At 39.5% G+C, this 21,682-nt stretch overlaps 1 protein-coding gene across 1 annotated transcript in view; it reads left to right on the forward strand.

Moving 5' to 3' along the window:
• The window catches only part of VPS11 (VPS11 core subunit of CORVET and HOPS complexes), a 51,303-nt gene extending 30,077 nt beyond the window's left edge, over positions 1-21,226 (forward strand). Inside the window, exons 3-18 of the mRNA XM_074302329.1 lie at positions 8,767-9,093; positions 9,403-9,551; positions 9,629-9,764; positions 10,548-10,711; positions 11,257-11,504; positions 12,560-12,761; positions 13,285-13,436; positions 13,718-13,904; positions 14,364-14,510; positions 14,633-14,821; positions 14,917-15,078; positions 15,295-15,434; positions 15,530-15,732; positions 15,831-16,002; positions 20,235-20,457; positions 20,634-21,226. Of these exons, the coding sequence (XP_074158430.1) occupies positions 8,925-9,093; positions 9,403-9,551; positions 9,629-9,764; positions 10,548-10,711; positions 11,257-11,504; positions 12,560-12,761; positions 13,285-13,436; positions 13,718-13,904; positions 14,364-14,510; positions 14,633-14,821; positions 14,917-15,078; positions 15,295-15,434; positions 15,530-15,732; positions 15,831-16,002; positions 20,235-20,457; positions 20,634-20,798 (2,808 nt within the window). The 5' untranslated portion in view covers positions 8,767-8,924 and the 3' untranslated portion in view covers positions 20,799-21,226. The remainder of the gene's footprint in view (positions 1-8,766; positions 9,094-9,402; positions 9,552-9,628; positions 9,765-10,547; positions 10,712-11,256; positions 11,505-12,559; positions 12,762-13,284; positions 13,437-13,717; positions 13,905-14,363; positions 14,511-14,632; positions 14,822-14,916; positions 15,079-15,294; positions 15,435-15,529; positions 15,733-15,830; positions 16,003-20,234; positions 20,458-20,633) is intronic.
• The last annotated feature ends 456 nt before the right edge of the window (positions 21,227-21,682 follow it).

Raw genomic sequence — 21,682 nt, forward strand, 5'->3', positions numbered from 1 at the left:
TTCCTTTTGCAAGACACCAAGCTTAAAAAAACCATGATGCTTTTAAGGAAGAAAAGTATGTGGTTCTCTCTTTTTTCTCTCTCTCTCTTTTTTCTCTCTCTCTCTCTTCTCTCTCTCCCTGTCTCACTTTTCTCTCTCTCTTTTCTCTCTCTCTCTCTCTTTTCTCTCTCTCTTCTCTTCTCTTCTCTTCTCTTCTCTTCTCTTCTCTTCTCTTCTCTTCTCTTCTCTCTTCTCTTCTCTTCTCTTCTCCTCTTCTCTTCTCTTCTCTTCTCTTCTCTTCTCTTCTCTTCTCTTCTCTCTCTTCTCTTCTCTCTCTCTCTCTCTCTCTCTCTCTCTCTCTCTCTCTCTCTCTCTCTCTCTCTCTCTCTCTCTCTCTCTCTCTCTCTCTCTCTCTCTCTCTCTCTCTCTTTCTCCAGAAAACTTATTTAGAAAAGGTATGCCTTTGAAGTCCTTCAAGTCACCTTAATGGTGATCTGTACTCATTGAAATGGAAAATCTGAAAGGGGGAGGAGAGTAACTCTCATTAGAAAAATTTCCATCCCTAACTAGCAGAGTATTCTTGTTCGGCTGCTGTACATTCAGGTTTTTCCTAACAGAGGTAGCAATTTGATGGAATGGTGGAGTGGGAAGGAACAGTTGCCAGAATCCACTTGTATTGTTGCTCCTCAGTGGCTACACCTATAACTATAAAGAGAGAATGAGGTTTTTAATTCCAGTCCACAAACACTCTCTCCTCCTATAAGTAAATTTGAACAAGCTTGGTTATTCAGCTTTGAAAATAATTTTGGTATTGTACGTATACAATTATATATATACACACATTTATAAATATGCTTTCTTTTTTGTTAATGTTATTAATCATCTTAACTTTGAGGCTGATAATATTCCAAAAGGCAAATCCATGATGATCACCCCAGCAGTCTAGGGGTCTAGGAAGTCTAGGAAGTCTAGGAAGAGGGAGACTTATTTAACTTCCAAAGAACTTTGATGTTTTGAACCAAGAATTCTCAACTAAATTTTGATGAACAATTTTTTGGGCATATTTCCTCTACAATGGCTCCTTCTCACACTTTCTATTATTGTTATAAAAATATATCCATAATAAAATTTGCCAATAGCACATGTCCAGAGATGTTAAGAATCTATCTAAACAAAAGGCCAAGACTGTAACAGGTTCAATATTGGTATACTGGATCTGGCATGATCAATTAGATGATGTTGGATAAATGAGAATTTCTCTGATCTCAATGTCTTTATCTGAAAATTTTAGCTATTCATATTCAGTTCTTAATATATCTTCCCTATCTACAGTACAGATTCATAAACATAAATAAGAAATGGGAAAAAAGTGAGAGTACTCTGGATTAAAGATTTATCATTTCATTAATCAAAGTTCCAATCTTACAAAGTTATTTTTCTCTATGCTGTTTTCATTGTTTAAACTATTCTCCTAATTCTGTTCGATTTACTTTGTAATAGGTCATAAAGGTCTCCTGTTTCCTCTGAATATTTCCTCATTTCTTATGAAGCAATAATATTCCATTACATTCATATATAATGGAATGGTCATCATGCTAATAAGAAATTGATGAGGTTCTAGTGGCAGTCAGAGAGTTGTAGAAATCCTCTTTTGGTCAGAGGCACAAGTTTTTCATGAAAGTATTGACAAACCTGAAGAGTTTTAGGTGGCAAAAATGGGAGTTTATTTTTGGATGAGAAATCAGCTTTGCTAGAAAAATTGACTTCTTTAGTGCAAAGTCCTATTAGGGAAATGGAGGTTGGTACTGAGAAGAGAATGTCTTCTCAGAGGGCAGGGTCATGTAGCTATACCAAAGAGGCAGTGCATGATACTTTTGACCTTCTGCAAAGAAGTGAGTTTAGAAATATCCTTTAATAGGAAATCTTGAGGCTCTAGTTTCAGGTTGAAAAGAAAGCCAAAGTCCCCAAGGTCTACATCTCCAAATGAATGGAAATCACTTTTTGAAAGCTTCTGGAATTTGGAATTTCTTGAAAAGGGTCTTCATCAATGGGGTGATTTGCCTTAGAAAAGGCCAGCATGAGAAACACAGACTAGGAGACCCTGATCTCCCAGATAAAAAGGGGACACAATTTCAGAGTGATAATTTTACAGATTAAAGGGAACATAGTTTCAAACCCCATCAAAATAACAAATATGGAAAATTCAGAGAAACTTGAGAAAACTTATATGAACTGATATAGAGTGAATATGTATAACCAGAAGACTAATATTCACAATGACCACAATAATTTACAGGAAAATAAGATTGAAAACTATCAGAATTCTGATCAATGAGGAGATTGTGGCAGGTAATAAGGTAGTGAAAGTAAAGATTAAGATACACATCCTTAGTTTCAGTTTAGCTAGACTTGTTAAAATGGAATCAGTGAGGAAGTCAAAGTCTCAGCATTGTTAAATATTCACTTAGTTTTTTACAAAACATTCAAACTTATTTTCAAAACCCCCCAAACTACTTGATTTAATTTATTCTCATCTTAAAAGTGATATCTATATATCTATCTACATATATATTTTTTTTTTATTTTTATTTTTTAATTTTTATTTTTTTTTTGCTGAAGCAATTGGGATTAAGTGACTTGCCCAGGGTCACACAGCTAGGACGAGTTAAGTATCTGAGGCCAGATTTTAATTCAGGTCCTCCTGACTTCCAGGCTGGTGCTCTATCCACTGTGCTACCTAGTTGTCCCCCATTATATTCTTATACCACAACTTTCTCAAGATCTTTCCAATGGATAGCCCCTTAATTTCTTCATCTGAAAAAGTGAGTGAATTGGATAGGCTCTCTAAGGCCCCTGCCAGATTTAAAATTGGAACCTGTAAAGTATCTTGGGGCAACTGCTTTGGGCTTGGAATCAGGAAGACTTATTTTCATGAGTTTTAATGCAGGTTCAGATACTTATTAGCTGTGTCACTTAATTTGGTTTACATCAATTTCCTCATCTATAAAATGAGCTAGAGAAGGAAATGACAAACCACTCCACTATCTTTGTCAAGAAAATCCTAAATGGAGTCATGAAGAATTGAGCAATACTAATTGACTGAACATTAACAAAACCAATAGCCTAAACTGATCCTGAGCTTTATTGGCCCTAATTCTGTTTTTAGAGGAATCACACCATTTCTACATCTTCAGTTACCTGTCTTTGCTTTCAGTTTATAAGTTTATGTCTTCCAAATCTGAGCAAATAGATAAGGATCTCTGTCCTACCCCATTAGTCTTTTAGAAAGCTTGCCTCTTTTCCCTCATTAGAATAATTTATTTGTCTTCACAAAGTCATTCTTGAGGGTTTCCCACACCTCTTGGGCCAGCTTCCTTACAGAATTTTGGACCTAGGATCCAAAATATAGACTACATTTTCAGATCATAGCCAGCTTTCCTTCCCTTCTTTATCACCAATTCTATTCTATCATTTCCACTTTATGAAGCAATTTCCTTTTCTTAGTCAAAATCAGACTTAAAAGAGACAATTTTCCTTGTTGCTTCCTCTATCTTAAAAAAAAAAAAAAGAATTTAATTAATGCAATACAAAAAGTTATTAGTTCTGCTACTGGCAAAGATGAAGCTACAGTGCTTTTCCAGAGAGTTAAAGTCCTTCATTACTTCATCATTTATATTTCTTGAACTCAAGTGAAGAAAGGGAATAAGCATTCATATAATGCCTACTATGTGCCAGATACTTTGTACAAATAAGCACAAAGCGGTTTTTATAAATATCTCATTTGGTCATCACAACAATCTTGCAAGGTGGGTGCTATTATTATGCGCCTGTAACATTTTAAGAAATTGAGGGAAGTAGAGGTTAAGGGATTTGCCAGGGTCACACAGCAAGTGTCTGCAGCCAGATAGCTTCATAGTCGTAGCTTTGAGTGCTGTCTTAAGAATCAGATATACTATTTGTTGGAGAAATGCAAATTAAAACAATTCTAAGATACTATCTCACACCTATTGGATTAGCTAATAGGGAAAAGGGAATTACAAATATTAGAAGGGACATGAGAAAGATGAAACATTAGCACAGTGTTAGTAAAGTTGTGAACTGATTCAACCATTCTGTAGAGCAATTTGGAACTACACCCAAATACCTTTAAAATATTAGGTCTGTATCTCAAAAAAGAGAAAAAACAAAAAGGAAAAGGACTTATATGTACAATAAATGCTTACAGCAGATCTTTAGGTGATGGCAAAGAATTGAAAACTGAAAGGATGCCCATCAATTGGGGAATGGCTGAACAAATTGTAGTATATGAATGTAATAAAATACAATTGTGAACCAAGAGAACATAGCACACAACAATAACAAGATTATGTGATGATCTACTGTGATGGAGGTAACTCTTCTCAACAATGAAGTGATTCAGGCCAATTCAGAAAGCCATCTATATGCATCCAGAGAGAGGACTACAGGGACTGAATGTCGGAAGCGTAGTATTTTCACCTTTGTTATTTGTTTGCTTTTTTTCTTTTTGGTCTGATTTTTCTTGTGAAGCATGATAAATATGGAAATATGTTTAGAAGAATTGCACTTGTTTAACCTATATTGGATTGCTTTCTGTCTAGGGGAGAAGAATGGTGAAAAGAGAGGTAGGAAATTTTGGAACACAGGCTTTTGCAAGGGTGAATGTTGAAAACTATCTTTGTATGTATTTTGAAAATAAAAACCTATTATTTTTAAAATATCAAAAAAATATAATTGTGCTAAAATAAATGATGAACATGATGCTTTCAGAAAAACCTGAAAAAATTTATATGAAGTGATGCAACGTGAAATAAGTAGAGCAAAGAGAATATTATACACAATAAAAGCAATGTTAAATTGATCAGTTGTGAATGACTTTGCTATTCCCAGAAAAACAATGATTCAAGACAATACAGAAGTATTGATGATGAAAAATGCTATGTATCTGTCCCCAGAGAAACAACTAATGGTGTCTGAATACAGATTGATCCATACTTATTAATCTATTTTTCTTGAAGGTTTTTTGGCTTGTTTTTTTTCCCATAATATGACTAATATATAAATATGTTTTGCATAATTATATATGTGTAACCTAAATTAAAGTGATTGTTTTCCCAAGGAGGGGTGTGAAGAGGGAAGTAGAGAGGGAATTTGGAACTCAGAATTTTAAAAATGAATATAGACGTATTTACATGTAATTGATGAAAAATAAAATACTAAATAATATTTTTAAAGTCTCAATGATAACTGAGATTGAATTATTTTTGTTCATGTTTGCCTTCTTCTGACCAGGAGATGGAATATCACCATGTCAAGTATCCAGAAAGGGAGTTTAAGTTGCTGGATATTACATTTAAATTGTTGATTTTCAGTTGTATTTGATTCTTCATGACTTCATTTGGGATTTTCTTGCCAAAAATACTAGAATGGTTTGCCATTTCCTTTTCCAATTCATTTTACAGATGAAGAAACTGAGATAAAGATGGGTGACTTGGCCAGGATCATGAAGCTAGTTAAGTGTTGGAGGCCAGATTTGAATTTAGGAAGAAAACCTCCCGATTCAGGAGCAGCCTATTCACTTTGCTTCCTAGCTGCTTTAAATCCAAATTGAAAACCAGATTATCTACTTGAGTTGCCAGTTCTCATGTTCTTTCTGGCATGTACCTTACAGATCAATCTGTCACTTTTTAATATCCTAAAGGCATTTCACAGTGTAATTCGGGGACCCTCAAGCTTGAAAAAAATCTGGCCTGTTTACCATCAGATAAGGTTCATTTAACTTTGTTTACCTCTTGTGGTCAAAAGTTCCAATTTAGTCTAGGAAAAGGTTTCTTAACCTTTTTTTCAATCTTAGATCTCTTAACTCTGGTGAAGCCTGTGGTCTCCTTCTCAGAATAATGTTTTTAAGTGCACAAAATAAAATATATATTACAAAAATTATTAAAATATTGTAAAAAAAAATTAAACAAATTCACAGATCACAAATTTAAAACACTCGATCTAGGAAATGGAATATTTATCAAATAAATAAATAAATGTGAAATCTATTCTGTAAATCTAAGATTCCCCACCCATCTCACAGGTTTTCTACTCTGTCAGGTCACTTCCTGTTGCATTCATAGATTCAAGCACATATTTTTAATTTTGTGGAGTTGTGTAAAGAATTGTACATAATTATGCTATTCCCTGTTGTCCATATTTTGTGCAGATGAAAATGGTTCCAATTCATAAATATCTGAGAGTCAAGGTAAAATGGGGAGAGATTTTCATCCTCTTAGATCAAGTTCATTGTTTAAAAAAACATGAGGAGCAGGAAATTTCCCCTGCTCAGCAACCAAGTGAAGTCTAATAGCTGGAATCCTCGTTGGTTTTGGGTGACATTGGCCTGTGTCGAGGTATTTACTCTTCAAGCAGAAGTGGTTTCAGGTCAGGTAGTGTCGTCCAGTTACCTCATTGTTTAGCACCTGGAAATCTGTCTACTTATAGTGCTTTTTATCTCAAATGAAGTTCCAGTCAAAATGTCAGACAATGGAACAGTAGTGAGGACAAAGTCTAGAAGAGGTTTTCTGAGTAGTTTCTGCTCTAATTAAAAAAAAAAAAAAAAAAAAAAAAAAAAAAAGGATCATATTGATCCAATTCATGAGAAAGAGTAATTTTACTATATTGGGATCATTAGAATTGCCTGTCTCTTTCTCTGTACATAATTTTCTGAGTCCTAGAATCTCCACAGAAATAATAATAATAAAAAAGACACAGTGGACTATATTCAGATCACAGCAATCTCTGTGTATCATGTTTATTTACAACAACCATGTTAAAGTTAAAAAAAAATTGAACATTAATTTTAAAAAACCCTAAATTTAGTCTATTTATATTTAAATTAATCTCCATGCATGAAATATCCAAACAATTTTCAATTCCTTCCAACCTCTATCAAGACTTTTTTGTATCCATTTCATTTCATTCATTTTTCCTCATGATTATACTGTATGCTTTATTCTTTTAGTTTTTTTATTTGCATTAATTCATAAAAGTCTCTCCAGATTTCTTTGTATTTCTCATATTTGTGGGTCTTACTTGCATTGCTATTCCATTCTCCCCCCACTAATTAGATATAATACCGAAGATAAACCCCTCCAATTGCATTCATGAGTTGGGTTTCTAGAGAGTAAATGATACTCTGTGGGTTCATACTCCTACTTCTTTAATAGTAAACAAAATTAGTTCAAAGGAAAAACATTTACTAAAATAGCAAAAGAATAATAACTATAAAACATTCTTCCCTTTAAAACTAAAGCGCAAGCTAGGTGGTGCAATGGATAGAGCACGAGCCCTGAAGTCAGGAGGACCTGAGTTCAAATTTAGTCTCAGACACTTAACACTTCCTGACTGTGTGACCCTGGGCAAGTCACTTAACCCCAATTGCCTCAGAAAAAACAAACAAACAAAAAAACCCCAAACCACCAAACCTACAGCACGTTCTCCTTCAAACACAAAAAGCATTAGTGGTTATAAGAATAAGCACACACTTAAGGACCCACTAGTGGTGAATGTCTCCTACCTAACACAACTTCTATTCTAGACTTGCAATATTCGGGGCTGAAGGATGAGAGTACTCCAGCTCCCCTCCCAGCCATGCAGAAACAGAAGAGGAAAGGCAAAGACCAATCAATCCCTTTTCTGATCTCCATTCTCCCTCCATAGTCAGCTTCTCAAGACTGTTAGAGGTAGAAAGGTAATCAAACTCCTTGAAGGTGTCTCCAGCATCAATAGAACTGGCAAGCTGTCTTCGAAGGTGGACAATCTTCTTCCAATGGCAAGCTATACCTCTAACTCCAGCAGGAAGACAAACATTCACATCTTACAAAGGGAAAGCCAGGTGGAGTGACTTTATTTAGAGAGCTATGTGGCTTCTTCCCTGATTTCCTCACCTGGTCTAGGGAACAAATGGATCGGGTTATGTGGCCTCGCTGCCTTCCCCTTCCCCATCCAAATACTGCTGCTATCATCATGTTTGAACAAATCTCTATTTTTAAAAACAACATTTTCTAGGTATATTCCCAGTCAGCAGTATTAGGTTAAAGGGTATGATTATTTTTGTCAACTTTTGTTGCTTCCTGTCAGATGGAGTCATCTTAGTCACGCCCAAACTCTTCATGACCTCATTTTACAATGAGAAAACTGAGGCAAACAGGGTAAGTGCCTTGCTCAGGGTAACCAAGCTGGTGTCAGAGGCTTTTTAACTTAAATCCTCCTGATTCCATGCTGGGCTCTCTACCCACTGGGCCCTCTAACTGCCCTCTTCTCGTTTTTACAAGCTTGCAATTCCATCATTGAGTGCATATTTAACCCATGAATTTTATGGCATTTTATTATTTTTGAAAATAAAATTTTTGGCACTTAATATTTTAAAATTTAATAACTATTACATTTATTCATTTTAGGTGAATTTTCACTGATTTAATTTTTAAATGCAATAATTTTATTTTTTAAATAATTTTATATATAATTTTATAATAATTTTATTATGACAATTTGATGGGCATGAACTGATTACCATTTTTTTCAAGACATTACTAGGAAAATATGTTTACGTTGTCAATGCTTATTAATCAAATATTTGTCCCCCGAACGAACGGTGAGTGCCACACAGAAGCTAGAAGCGAAGGGTAAATCAATTTCCCCATCCCCGCAGTTCAGGGGGGCCTGCCCGCTGTGGGATTGCAAGTGTAACCAAGAAAACTGAACACCAGTCCCGTGCCTTTACAGCCAATCCGTGCCGGCCGAGGAACCCACGTGACTACGGCCGGGGCCCGGAAGCACCCGGCAAACACAACTCACCTCACGTGGGCAATCCGAAACCAGCGACACGTGACCCCGGTGTGGTCACGTGATTGCTCCTGGAAGGGTGGAGTCTTAGGGGCAAAATGGCGGCTTACCTGCAGTGGCGCCGATTCGTCTTTTTTGACAAGGAACTAGTGAAAGAGCCGGCGGGGAACGATGGGGCCGGGCCTGGATCGGGGGCCTCCAGGCCTCTCAGTCTGCCTCCGGGCATCACCGTCTGCGACTCAGGCCGGGGCAGCCTGGTCTTTGGCGATATCCTTCCGTGACTAGGGGCGGTTTCCTTCCTGACAGGGAATCAACCCCGGGGGCGCTCCTGGGCTCTTGGGGGCAGAAAAGGGCCGGCTACGTTCCCCCAAAACCGATACCCTCCACCCCGCTTGGGGAGAGCCCCGAGCTGAGAAGGAGCATTGTCCTCCGCTGTCCCTCATTTTCCCTTCCTTCCCCACGGGGCGGGGCACGGATGGGCCCGAGGTCGCCGCGCCGGGCCCGCGCTCGTCTCTCCGGGGGTTTTGGTTGTCCGAGGGGTAGATCCGGGTCGTAGGCTCCTTGACTCCGCTGAACACATGGAAGGACAGATCTGGTTCCTGCCTCGCTCCCTGCAGCTCACGGGCTTTCAGGCGTACAAGCTGCGGGTGACCCACCTGTACCAGCTGAAGCAGCACAACATCCTAGCGTCTGTGGGCGAGGATGAGGAGGGCATCAACCCTCTGGTAAGGGCCGGTAGTGAGGGAAGAGGGGCGGCTGTGGCTGCTCGGGGGCGGCCCTAACGTCCCCAACTTTGTTGTAGGTGAAGGTGTGGAATCTGGAGAAGAGAGATGGGGGCAACCCCCTGTGCACCCGCATCTTCCCCGCCATCCCCGGGTCAGAGCCTACGGTCGTGTCCTGCCTCACAGTCCACGAGAACCTCAACTTCATGGCTATTGGTGAGCACAGTCTGGGCACCTAGAATGGAAGGCAGAAAATGAGGTCCTTTTGATAAGAACCAAACCCCTCTTTGTTTCTGTTATCTTTTTTTTTTTTTTCCTGAGGCAATTAGGGTTAAGTGACTTGCCCAGGGTCACACTGCTAGGAAGTGTTAAGTGTCTGAGATCACATTTGAACTCGGGTCCTCCTGAATTCAGGGCTGGTGCTCTATCCACTGCGCCACCTAGCTGCCCCTCTGTTATCTTTTATTAAACATGTATTTACACTCTCTTGGTCTTGAACCCATAGTTGTGAGCACAGACTCATTCAGATAGATGACTTCAAATCCCCCTTTGGCTACTTAACAAATAATTTGTAAATCTCAATTATTAATTACCATTAAGAAGTCTAATAACATTAATTATTACTGTGAAATCTATCAAATGACTAGGCATTTAATTCTTTTGACTTTTGCAATTAGCTTTTTTTGACTTAATTGGATGATCTCTGCCTTATCCCATGTCTATCTTCCCCTTTGGAATGAACTTTTTGAGAACAGAATTGTTTTCTTTTTCGTTTCTATCTCCAGGATTTAGCATAATGCCCAACCCATAGTAGGCCATTAATAAATGATTGACTTGACTTAAAAAAAAGCATTGAACCATTCAGCTGTCCTTATTAAGGAAAACTGATTAAATGAGAGTATTTTGGAATGGATTTATCCTCTTTGCACATGTATCATGTTCCATATTCGTTTCTCTGGCTTTTTTCAGTCCACTTAACTATCTTCTTTCTGACTACAGGCTTTACAGATGGTAGTGTTACCCTCAATAAGGGTGATATCACCAGAGACCGACACAGCAAGACCCAGATTTTGCACAAAGGCAGCTATCCTGTCACTGGGCTGGCCTTCCGCCAGGCAGGCAAGACCACCCACTTGTTTGTGGTGACTACAGAGAATGTACAGGTATGGGTCTGGATCATTTTTTTGGTGGACAATCAGGGTGAATGACTCTTACCTTACTGTGTTGCTTTTGTTCTCCCTCCCTTTTCCTGCCTTCTATTACTCAACTATGAATTTATTATGATTGTCTCAAAGGAATAAGAATGATTTGGAGAGATCTGATTATTTCTCTATCTTCTAATCCTCATCCATTATCTCTGCTCTGCTTCTCTCCTTTTTACTATTTTGAGGAAGCAAAGAACTCTAGGTTGAGAAGACTGAGCAGAATTCTAGTCTTGTCATTGCAACTTACTTGAGAAGTTGTCCATGGACAAGCCATTTAACCTCTCTAGTTTTTAGTTACCCCATATGGGAAAGGAGATGTGACCTCTGATTACACTTAGGAATTTTCTTAGGACATCTTCATTGTAATGGTTATTAAGTACTTAGAAGGCAAAGTCCTATGTCTCTTAGTAGATAAGAGAAAAATGTCTTTTCCTATGATAAATGAAGATAGAATTAGGAAGCAGATCCTTATGTGATTTCGTGTATTTCCTCTTTTTCTGCAGTCCTACAGTCTGTCTGGAAAGGACTATCCTCGGATAGAGTTAGACACCCATGGCTGTGGCCTGCACTGCTCAGCCCTAAGTGATCCTTCTCAGGACCTGCAGTTTATTGTTGCTGGGGATGAGTGTGTTTACTTATATCAGCCTGATGAACGTGGCCCTTGCTTTGCATTTGAGGGCCATAAGCTCATTGCCCACTGGTTCCGTGGCTACCTTGTTATTGTTTCCCGGGACCGCAAGATTTCACCCAAGTAAGGAGACTGGGGATAGGGAGGAGTTGGGAACCAAGAAGTTTGGAGAGGGGTTCTGAGGAAAGAAAACTACAAAGTCCCTGGGTGAAGTTGACTTTAAGTCTTAATGATTGGATTTTTGCCCGCTTCATCTTTAAGTCTTAATGATTGGATTTTTTTCTCTGATTAAAAGTTAAGACTCAAATTATTCTGTCTATAAATTTTTAGCATTAGGTGTTTGCTTACCTCTTCTTGTGCACCAAACACAGCAGGGAGCTAATATTTGGTGTCTACTTTTTGCCACCTAAATAAATCAGGCAAGAGAGATGTCAAAGAAGCAGTAAATCTTAGGATTAGTTGGTTTGGAAGAAAAATCTAAGGGGAGGGGGCCTGTCTTTATGTCATAAATTTGCTTTCTTGTTGTTGGTATGATGTTTTTAGTCAGTGCTTTGTGTGCAGTAAATCTTTGGCTTTGGGTTTTGTTTTGTTTTTTAATAGAATTTTAACACAGCTAATAAACATCCCAACCCAAAGTTTCTTTCTTGAAAACTTTTTCAAAACAATCCCAAGTAGTTAAGACCAGTGATTGTATGTGTAACTGCATGCTCATGTTAACTTGCCTTCCATTAAAGGAAAGAAAAGCTGTGTTAGTTTGAATACACTAATACCAGTCAGTGGTTGTGTTTAACCTGAGTGTTGTGACTATGTTGTATCTTCATTTATAGGGTTGTAGTTGGTCTCTGTGATATTTTTTCAGTCTGCTTTTTTGCCTTTCCCAGCACACACTTGTTCAGTGAATTAGTTTTCTCTCCCTTCAGTGTCTGTCAGTGTTGTGTCTTTGGAAGATTAGGTACTAGTTTTCTCTGTACAGTGGAAAGCAAATTTATTTATAGGCTGTTTTTTTGTGATAAACACACAAAGTACTTTTTGTGATAAATTTCTTAAGAAATTATATACAAGATGTATTGTTATGCATGGAGGGATAATGTTGAGGGAGTATACTAAAGGAAAAAATGGGAAGGGGGTGAAATGAAGTGGGGCTAGATCAGGTCTGACCTTTGTTCCTCCTTTTGCAGGTCAGAGTTCACCAGCAGGGACTCCCAGAGCTCCGACAAACAGATCCTCAACATCTATGATCTATGCAACAAGTTCATTGCCTATAGTTCCGTCTTTGAGGATGTGGTCGATGTGCTTGCTGAGTGGGGCTCTCTGTATGTGCTGACTCGGGATGGTCGAGTTCATGTGCTTCAGGAAAAGGACACCCAGACTAAACTGGAGGCAAGATCACCAAGTTCCCTGGAGCAGGCACTAGGAAATGAGCTGCAGAAAATCCATAATTTGGTTGCTTTCCTCCCCTGGACTGAGATGTCATCTCTCATCTCTCATCTAAGTTGTGGAGCTTCTCAGTTTCTGCAGCTATACTTAGTTTTCCTAGGATAGTAGTTGTTATTCGTTGTCCTTTGTTCTCAAAGAGTTCCATGACATCAGGGAGGTGACCATATCATGCATGACATGCAAATGAATTGGATTTAAGTGAAGAAGGGCTGTCTTAGGATAGAATTACAAGGTGAATAGTCTGGGTTGGATTCCTGAAGGGAAGTGATCCTTTCTGAAGCAAACCTGTGAGAGCCAATCTCTGTCAAAGGTCATTCTTGTTATGCAGATTGCTCTCAAGTTGATTTAGGAGTTATTTTAATGGAAATTTTACATTTTAGGGTTAATTCAGTATTCTGAGTCTTTCAACTTATGTTTTGTGCTGTTGAAGGCAACTTTCCCCATTTTTTCACATTTCCCTTATTAGATGTTGTTTAAAAAGAATCTGTTTGAGATGGCAATCAACTTGGCCAAAAGCCAACACCTGGATAGTGATGGGCTGGCACAGATCTTCATGCAGTATGGGGACCACCTGTACAGCAAGGGAAACCATGATGGCGCTGTCCAGCAGTATATCCGGTCAGTATGGAATTGAACCTACACAACAAATTTTCTAGATTGGGGCAGCCGTATCAGGGATTGCAAAAATTAGTGTTTTCAAATAAGAACAATGATGTGGGATTGGGGAGGGGACACCTGCATTCTGCTGATTAGCACGGAATTAAATACAAATGAGCATCCTTTATTTCAGAAGAGCTCTAGTTTTGTTTATAATTATAGTTTGATTCTTCTTCCTTATTTCCCTTTCTTTGCAATAAACATTGGTATTCTTTTTAACATACGTACACACATTTTCTCAGAACCATAGGGAAATTGGAGCCATCTTATGTGATCCGAAAGTTCTTGGATGCCCAGCGCATCCACAACCTGACTGCCTATCTTCAAACCCTACATCGGCAGTCATTGGCCAATGCGGACCACACCACTCTGTTGCTCAATTGCTACACAAAACTCAAGGACAGCTCCAAGCTAGAGGAATTCATCAAGGTGCTTGGAGGGAGGGGTTACAGGTACAGGTACTAAGTGGGGGGGAGGGGGTGGGAAGTCTCTTATGAATCATACTGTACATACTTAGAGAATTGCTCTTCTCCATTCTTCAGTTATAGCCGGTATACAGCGTGTTAAGACTTCCAAAGCACTCCACATATACATCTCATTTGATCCATAATCTCATGAAATTGGTATTGTTATCATCCTTGTTTAATGGGACAGAGAAGAGTGAGAAGACTCATCATCCTGGGGAATAAGAGGCAGTAGAACTACAGGGTAGCTTTCCTGCTGTTTTCTTTTCCCCTCAGCTACAATGTGGAGTTTATTTTTTCCACATATGTCATGAGTCTGGGAAATGGGGAAATTGGAATGGTGTTTCACAGAAAGGTTTCTCTAAAAAGAAACAAATGAAAAGCATGGTACCACCATTTCACTTTGGTTTTTTTCCCCTGGTAGACAAAGAGTGAAAGTGAAGTACACTTTGATGTAGAAACAGCCATCAAGGTCCTTCGGCAGGCTGGCTACTATTCCCATGCTCTGTACTTGGCTGAGAATCATGCTCACCATGAGTGGTACTTGAAGGTTCAACTAGAGGACATCAAGGTGGGCAGGTCTTAAATTCAGTAAATGACTTCTTTCCTAGTAATCTCCATTCTGGATACTCCAGAGGATGAGGGAGCAGTGAACCTGAATCAGTGTATAATTTTACCCTTCCTTTCTCTCAGAACTACCAGGAGGCATTACAGTATATTGGGAAGCTGCCTTTTGAGCAATCAGAAAGCAACATGAAGCGGTATGGCAAGATCCTCATGCATCATGTGCCAGAACAGACCACTCAGTTGCTGAAGGTCCTGTGTACTGACTATCGGCCCTGTGCAGAGGCTGCTGCTGAGAGCGATGGGCCTGGCTGCAGGGTGAGGAAGACTTTCAGGAGACTAGTTGCCACACCCTAAGAAAGCCTCACAGGCCTCTCCAACTATGTTCTCTCTTTCTCATTTGTGCTCTCCAGGCCAATTCTGAAGAATTCATTCCCATTTTTGCCAACAACCCAAGGGAACTGAAGGCCTTCCTAGAACATATGACTGAGGTCCAGGCAGATTCACCCCAGGGTGTCTATGATACTTTGCTAGAGCTGAGACTTCAAAACTGGTCTCATGAGAAGGACCCACAGGTAGAGTCTGTGGAGGGTGTATGGCAGCTATGAGAAAATTAAAATGTATTGGTGTATTTCAGATCTTTTGGTTGGTTTGACTGCTTTTGAGTAGCTCTGTTTTTAGAGCTGCTAAAGGGCCATAATGGGGCTGAATTTTGTCTGATAATGGGGATTTAGGGAGTATGGGAAACTTGATTTATTACTCACATTGATTCTCTTTTCATATTCCCCTAGGTCAAAGAGAAGCTCCATGCTGAGGCACTTTCTCTCTTAAAGAGTGGCCACTTTGCTAATGTCTTTGATAAGGCCTTGGTTCTTTGCCAGATGCATGATTTTCAAGATGGTGTCTTATACCTCTATGAGCAAGGAAAGCTGTAAGTCTTGGGAAGGCTGGGGAAGTTGAGGTTAGAGAGGAGTCCAGGTGATTTCTCAGGGCTGGTCACTGATCTTATTCCTTCCCTGGTCCCAGGTTCCAGCAGATCATGCATTACCATATGCAGCATGAACAGTATCGACAGGTGATTGCCGTTTGTGAACGGCATGGCGAACAGGAACCTTCTTTATGGGAGCAAGCGCTCAGTTACTTTGCCCGCAAGGAGGAAGACTGCAAGGAATATGTTGCTGCCGTGCTTAAACACATTGAGAGCAAGAACCTCATGCCTCCTCTTTTAGGTAGGTTGAGAGGCCTGGGATATTGTAAACTAGGTCTCATTGATCAAGATTCTTCTTTCTTACAGATCCTTTCCTTTCACTTTCTCCCCTCATTTTAGTGGTGCAGACCTTGGCTCACAACTCAACAGCCACATTGTCTGTTATCAAGGACTATCTGGTACAGAAGCTGCAAAAGCAGAGTCAGCAGATTGAGAAAGATGAGCTTCGGGTACGAAGGTATCGGGAAGAAACCATCCGAATACGTCAAGAGATCCAGGAGCTAAAGACCAGGTACTTGGAAAGTACTTCCCAAGATTGGGAAGGAATCTGGTATGGTTCTATGTATGCAGTAGCTTGATTTATGGTGATTTTTTTGAACCTCAGGGAGAGGTACCATTTATTTAGTTTTGATGCACATTACTTTATGAATCATGTTGGGAGAGAAGACTCAAAAGGGAGAAAACAGAAAAAAAGTTGTGTTGATTTATATTCAATCTCCATAGTTCTTTTTCTTTTTCTAGATGCAGATAGCATTTTCTATCTAGGTTCTATTGGGACTGCTTTGGATTTAATAGCTTTCAATTTTCAAAATATATGTAAAGATAGTTGTGTGATTTTTTTTTTGGGGGGGTGGCCCTTTTTTCCCCTGAGGCAATTGAGGGTCACACAGCTAGGAAGTGTTAAAGTGTCTGAGGCCACATTTGAACTCAGGTCCTCCTGACTTCAGGTCTGATGCTCTATCCACTGCACCAACTAGCTTCCCTCTGCAAAATCCTGTGTTCCAAGTTTTGTCTCCTTCCCTTCCCATTCTCCCCTCCATGAGACAACAAGCAATCCAGTATATATTAAACATTTGCACTTCTTCCATACCTATTTCCACATTTATTAAGATGCACAAGAAAAATCAGATGAAAAAAAGAAGAAAAAAAGCAAGCAAAAAACAATAAAAAAAGATGCAAATACTATGTTGTGATCTACATTCAGTCCCCATAGTCTTCTCTGGATTCAGATGGCTCTCTTTATCATAACTCCATTGGAATAGGCCTGAATCAGCTCATTGTTGGAAAAAGCTATGTTCATCAGAATTGATCTTCATATTATCTTGTTGCCACTGTGTAGAAGGTTCTCTTGGTTCTACTCACTTCACTTAGTATCAGTTCATGTAACTCTCTCCAAGCTTTTCTGAAGTCATCCTGCTGACCTTTTCTTATAGAACACCAATATTCCATAACATTCATATACCATAACTTATTCAGCCATTCTCCAACTGATAGGCATCCACTCAGTTTCCAGTTTCTTGACACTACAAAGAGGGTTGCCACAAACATTTTTGCACATGTGGGTCCCTTTCCTTCCTTTAAGATCTCTTTGAGGTATAGGCCTAATAGAAACACTGCTGGATCAAAGGGTATGTAGAGTTTGATAACTTTTAGGGCATAGTTCCAAATTGCTCTCCAGAATGGTTGGATCTGTTCACAAATTCACCAACAGTGTATTACTGTTCCAGTTTTCCCACATCCCCTCCAATATTTATCATTATCTTTTGCTGTCATCTTAACCAATCTGAGAAGTATGTAGTGGTATCTCAGAAATTGGCATTTCTCTTTATCAGTAGTGATTTAGAGCATTTTTTTACATGACTACAAATGTGAGCCTCTTTCTTGGGGCAAATATTGATCATTGTTGAATGAAGTTCATTCTTATCTGCTTCAACAGACAGCTGTTATAGCATGAGAAACTGAAAGTAGTTAATTATATAATGATCCTTTGTGTTTCAATTTGGATATAAACTGACCAACTTATTTTTTTGTTTTTGTAAATGTCATTTCTAAGATTATCAGTTTCCAAAACTGTGTGAGAAAGTATTTTAAGCCTGAAATAAAAAAGTTTGTTATATATGATATTCACAGTTGAGTTTAGTAGGCAAAAAATTTTAGTATGAAAAACCGAAAAAATAGAATGATAGCTGTCATTAAAGAAAATCTGGGTCATGATTGTGAAAAAGTTAAGGAGAGAATAACCATGCACTGCAAGAGCCTTACAAATAATGCAAAGTTTTTATGAGCTCTGAGACTTTTTTCCTCCTTCACCACTTCTTAGAATTGGAAATGACCCCTTAAGTTATTTAGTTTGACTTTTATAAGCATGAGTCTTTTTTCACATTATAGATCAGAGTTCCTACAGGTGTCAATTGAACATCTCCAGTGATGGGAAGCTGATTCTATCAAGGGACAGTTCATGCCAGTGTTGAATAGCTTTTTTTAAGGAATTCTTCCTTTATGTGCAGTTTCCATACTTTGGGATTCTAGGAGTACCCTCTAGGAAGAGGCAGAATAAGTGGCAGAAGTATATTCTCATGTTTACAATTTTAACATTTTTGAAAATAGCTGCCATGTTCCCCAACACCTTTCCCTAAGTAGTTTTTAAAAATCTTATTCATATTGCTATCTTCCGTTTTCATCATCATCATCATTTCCAAACAGATCCTTCTTCCTTCTCTTTATTAAGCTTTTAATAAAGGTTTAAAAAGTGAAAATAGAAATTTAGTGCATCATAGCCTCAAGTATTCTTTAACACCTTCCATATTGCAGACACTGCTTGATGCTGTGGTTACCATATAAAGAATGGAACATTTCCTACATGCAAAGAGCTTAAATTCTATTGGAGGAAACAAGTACAAAGAAAAACATCTGACATAAATAAAAAGTTAATAATACATGTTTATGCATACATACAATAGATAAAACACTCATACAGATTAGTCAAGTATGGAGTATTATGGGTGGGAGGAACAGGGAGGACTTTCTACAGGAAGTAGTACTTGAGTAATGTCTTAATGGAATGAAGGGAGGAGGGGAAGCTGAGAATATTTGTAGTATTTCACATCCATAGTTCTCTCCCTTCCAAAGAAGAGAAGGAGGTTAAACCTTATCCCCGTGTCATTCAGCCAGGCTTCATAGAACCCTCTCATCCCATCAGCCACTAGTTTGTCAGTTGTCCTATTTTAAATGGGGCCTTTTGGGAGATAGTACTCCAGTGTGATCTGACCCATGTGAGACATTCACTTATTTATTCAACTGCTGTTCAGAGACCTGTTCTACTGGGTCCTGGATCTAGGAAAATGAAACATGGTAGTCAGTGAAGAATTTAACATTTAATTATGGGATGAGACAATGCCTTTTTATCCCCTAGATCTATAATTTCACAACCTATGTAAGGAAAGAAAAACTTTTCTGATGTTGATCATCAGCTGCTCCAGCAGCTTATAGTTGTTATAGAGAGTGTTGTGTGTTGTCCACTCAGCGAGCATGTGTCAGGAGCTGAGCTTAATGCCATAGGACTTCCTGACTCCAGGGGTGTCTCTGGGCACTGCCACACTGCCTGCCCATTGGCATGGGATCAGAAATGAGAGGGCTCGCTTCTAATTGGGTGACAGCCATGAATCAGTCACAGTGGAACTCATGTCTGAGCTGGGCCTTGAGTGAAGATTGGAAGAATGTTGGGAGCTGAAGATAGGGCAGGGGGTGGCTCTCCCAAGCAGGCATGGGCAGTAGCTTGGAATGCATAAGAAGGGAACAAGATGAGGTTGGGGAATAACAAGTAATGTTTTTTGGCTGGAGCAATGCTGTGTCCACTTAGTGTTTTCTGGATTCAGATTAAGACAGGGCCCAGAAGGGGAGACCTGTGAAACAGCACTGGGAAGAGAAATGCTGATGGAGGGTTTTAAAGTCCACAATGAGTGACAATGGTAAAGGAAAGGATTGGACAGGGGAGGGCCTGCAGGTGGAAGCTATAGTCATCTGGAGAACAGTGAGGGCCAGAGGAAGGGGAGGTTATGGGAGGATAAGGATGGCTGCCAGGGATGTTTGGGAGATTGAATTGGCCTGACAAATCAGCTCATGGTTGGTTGGAATAGGAGTCAAAGGTGACTTGGGTTTCAGTTCTGAGTTACTTCAGAAAATGTTACTCATCAAAAAGACATACTATTTCCTTCTTTGTTTTGGACACTATATTTGATTTAATGCAATCTCAAATTGCATAAACTTTTTTATCAGCCTTGTCACACTGATGACTCTTATTGACCTTCAATCCAGTTTTACCTTCTGGTTTTTCTGACTGTGTTTGTCTTATCCTGTACTATAGAAATGTTTGGTATTTTTGGTAGGCTCTGGCAGTACTGAGTGGTATAGGGAACACTGGATTTAGAGCTAGATAACTAGCTTAAATTCCAGCTCTGCCATATTCTGTGTGGCTATGCTCATATGCCAATTACTTTGGCTTGGGTGTTAATTTTTTCATCTATAAAGTTAGGTGATTGGATTAGGTAATTTCTAAGGCTCTTAATACTAAGTCCTATCATTCTCTGACTTGCTAAGATGACATTTAGTACAGTTAAGAATAAAGTTTTTCAGGATCAGAGTTTTGGCCTCGGACTTCTGAAGTTCTGTTCTACTGTCTTTGCTACCCTGGATTTTTGCCCTCTGTGCCATTATTTTCACATCTTCTTTCTCTTCTGTTTGTAGCCCAAAGATCTTCCAGAAGACAAAGTGCAGTATCTGCACCAGTGCTCTGGAGCTGCCCTCTGTCCACTTTTTGTGTGGCCATTCATTCCACCAACACTGTTTTGAGAGCTACTCAGAAAGTGATGCCGACTGTCCCACCTGCCTCCCTGAAAATCGCAAGGTTATGGACATGATCCGGACCCAGGAGCAAAAGCGGGATTTGCATGATCAATTTCAGCATCAGGTAGGAATGGCAAGGAGCTGGCTAAGACTCTCCACTCTCACCAGGTGGCATAGGAATCCTGGAGGGAGCACTGGTGGGCATTCCATCTCCTCTTTGGGCCCGAGGCAGGAATAGAGGGTTGCCAGAGAGCTTTTCCTGAGCTGTTCTAACTGTCCTCTTTCTTTCCTGCCTGCCAGCTTAAGTACTCCAATGATAGCTTCTCTGTTATCGCTGACTACTTTGGACGTGGTGTTTTCAACAAGTTGACCCTGCTGACCGATCCCCCTGTGGGCAGAATGGGTACCAGCCTGGAAGCTGGACTGCAACGAGACTTGCTCCTGCACTCTAAGCGGGGTACCTAAGGACACTTTGGATATAAGAATGATATTGGGAAGGCAAATCATGCATGGAAAGAAGAGGATACAAATAACAAGTGGCTTCAGGAACTAATTTTATGAACAAAAATGCTTCCCTGATGGGAGGTCCCAATGAACAGTTTGAAAAGCAACTGTCCCTCTCACCATTCTGCATCTCTGATTTCCTAATACTTAGGTGTAAAGATTTGCTTTCACACTCTTCTTTGCCCTTACTCAGCCTGCCTCTTCTCAATGGTGACTGCTGCTGTCAGAGAAAGGAGATCCTTAAGGTACTCCCATCGGGGGTGAGGGAAGCCACCCCAGCAAGCTCTCTTGCATATATGGACCAGAGCTGCTTTTTTCTTTGCCTAGAGCACCAGTTTCTGCTTGAGTGCAAGCATCCAGTTTATAAATAAAAAGACAGGATACTTTTGGAGAGATGATGATTTATTTGAGGATTTTCTGGCCTTTCCTGATGTCCCTTGCTCAGTGCCCTCCTTGTTCCTCCTCTTGCAGCCACATCTTTCTCCAGATACTCTTAAAGGGTGTGGTGCTACTCTCCTTCATTCCTGTGCTTAATAGGGCTCTTGGCTTCTTAAATAATGTGAAATGACATCTGTAGCTTGAAGTTCAGGAGTTTCCAGAAGCTAGCACCCAAGACAATTTTGTTCTGTCCCTCTGCAAATATTTTAGGCATCATTCCCATAGAAATCCTCAAAAGCTGAGGCAGTGTTAAGGGGACTGGAAGATATTGTGTTGGCCACACACTGAAAGGGAAAGGAAGAGCATAGAGAATAAAAAGTTCTTTAAAAAAATCTGTCTTAATCCTTTGAAAGGGTCGGTTTAAATTTGTGCTCCCACATGAAAATCAAGCTATTTTTATTCCATTT

This window comes from Sminthopsis crassicaudata, chromosome 3, assembly GCF_048593235.1.
Source record: "Sminthopsis crassicaudata isolate SCR6 chromosome 3, ASM4859323v1, whole genome shotgun sequence".
NCBI classification, from domain to species: Eukaryota; Metazoa; Chordata; class Mammalia; order Dasyuromorphia; family Dasyuridae; genus Sminthopsis; species Sminthopsis crassicaudata.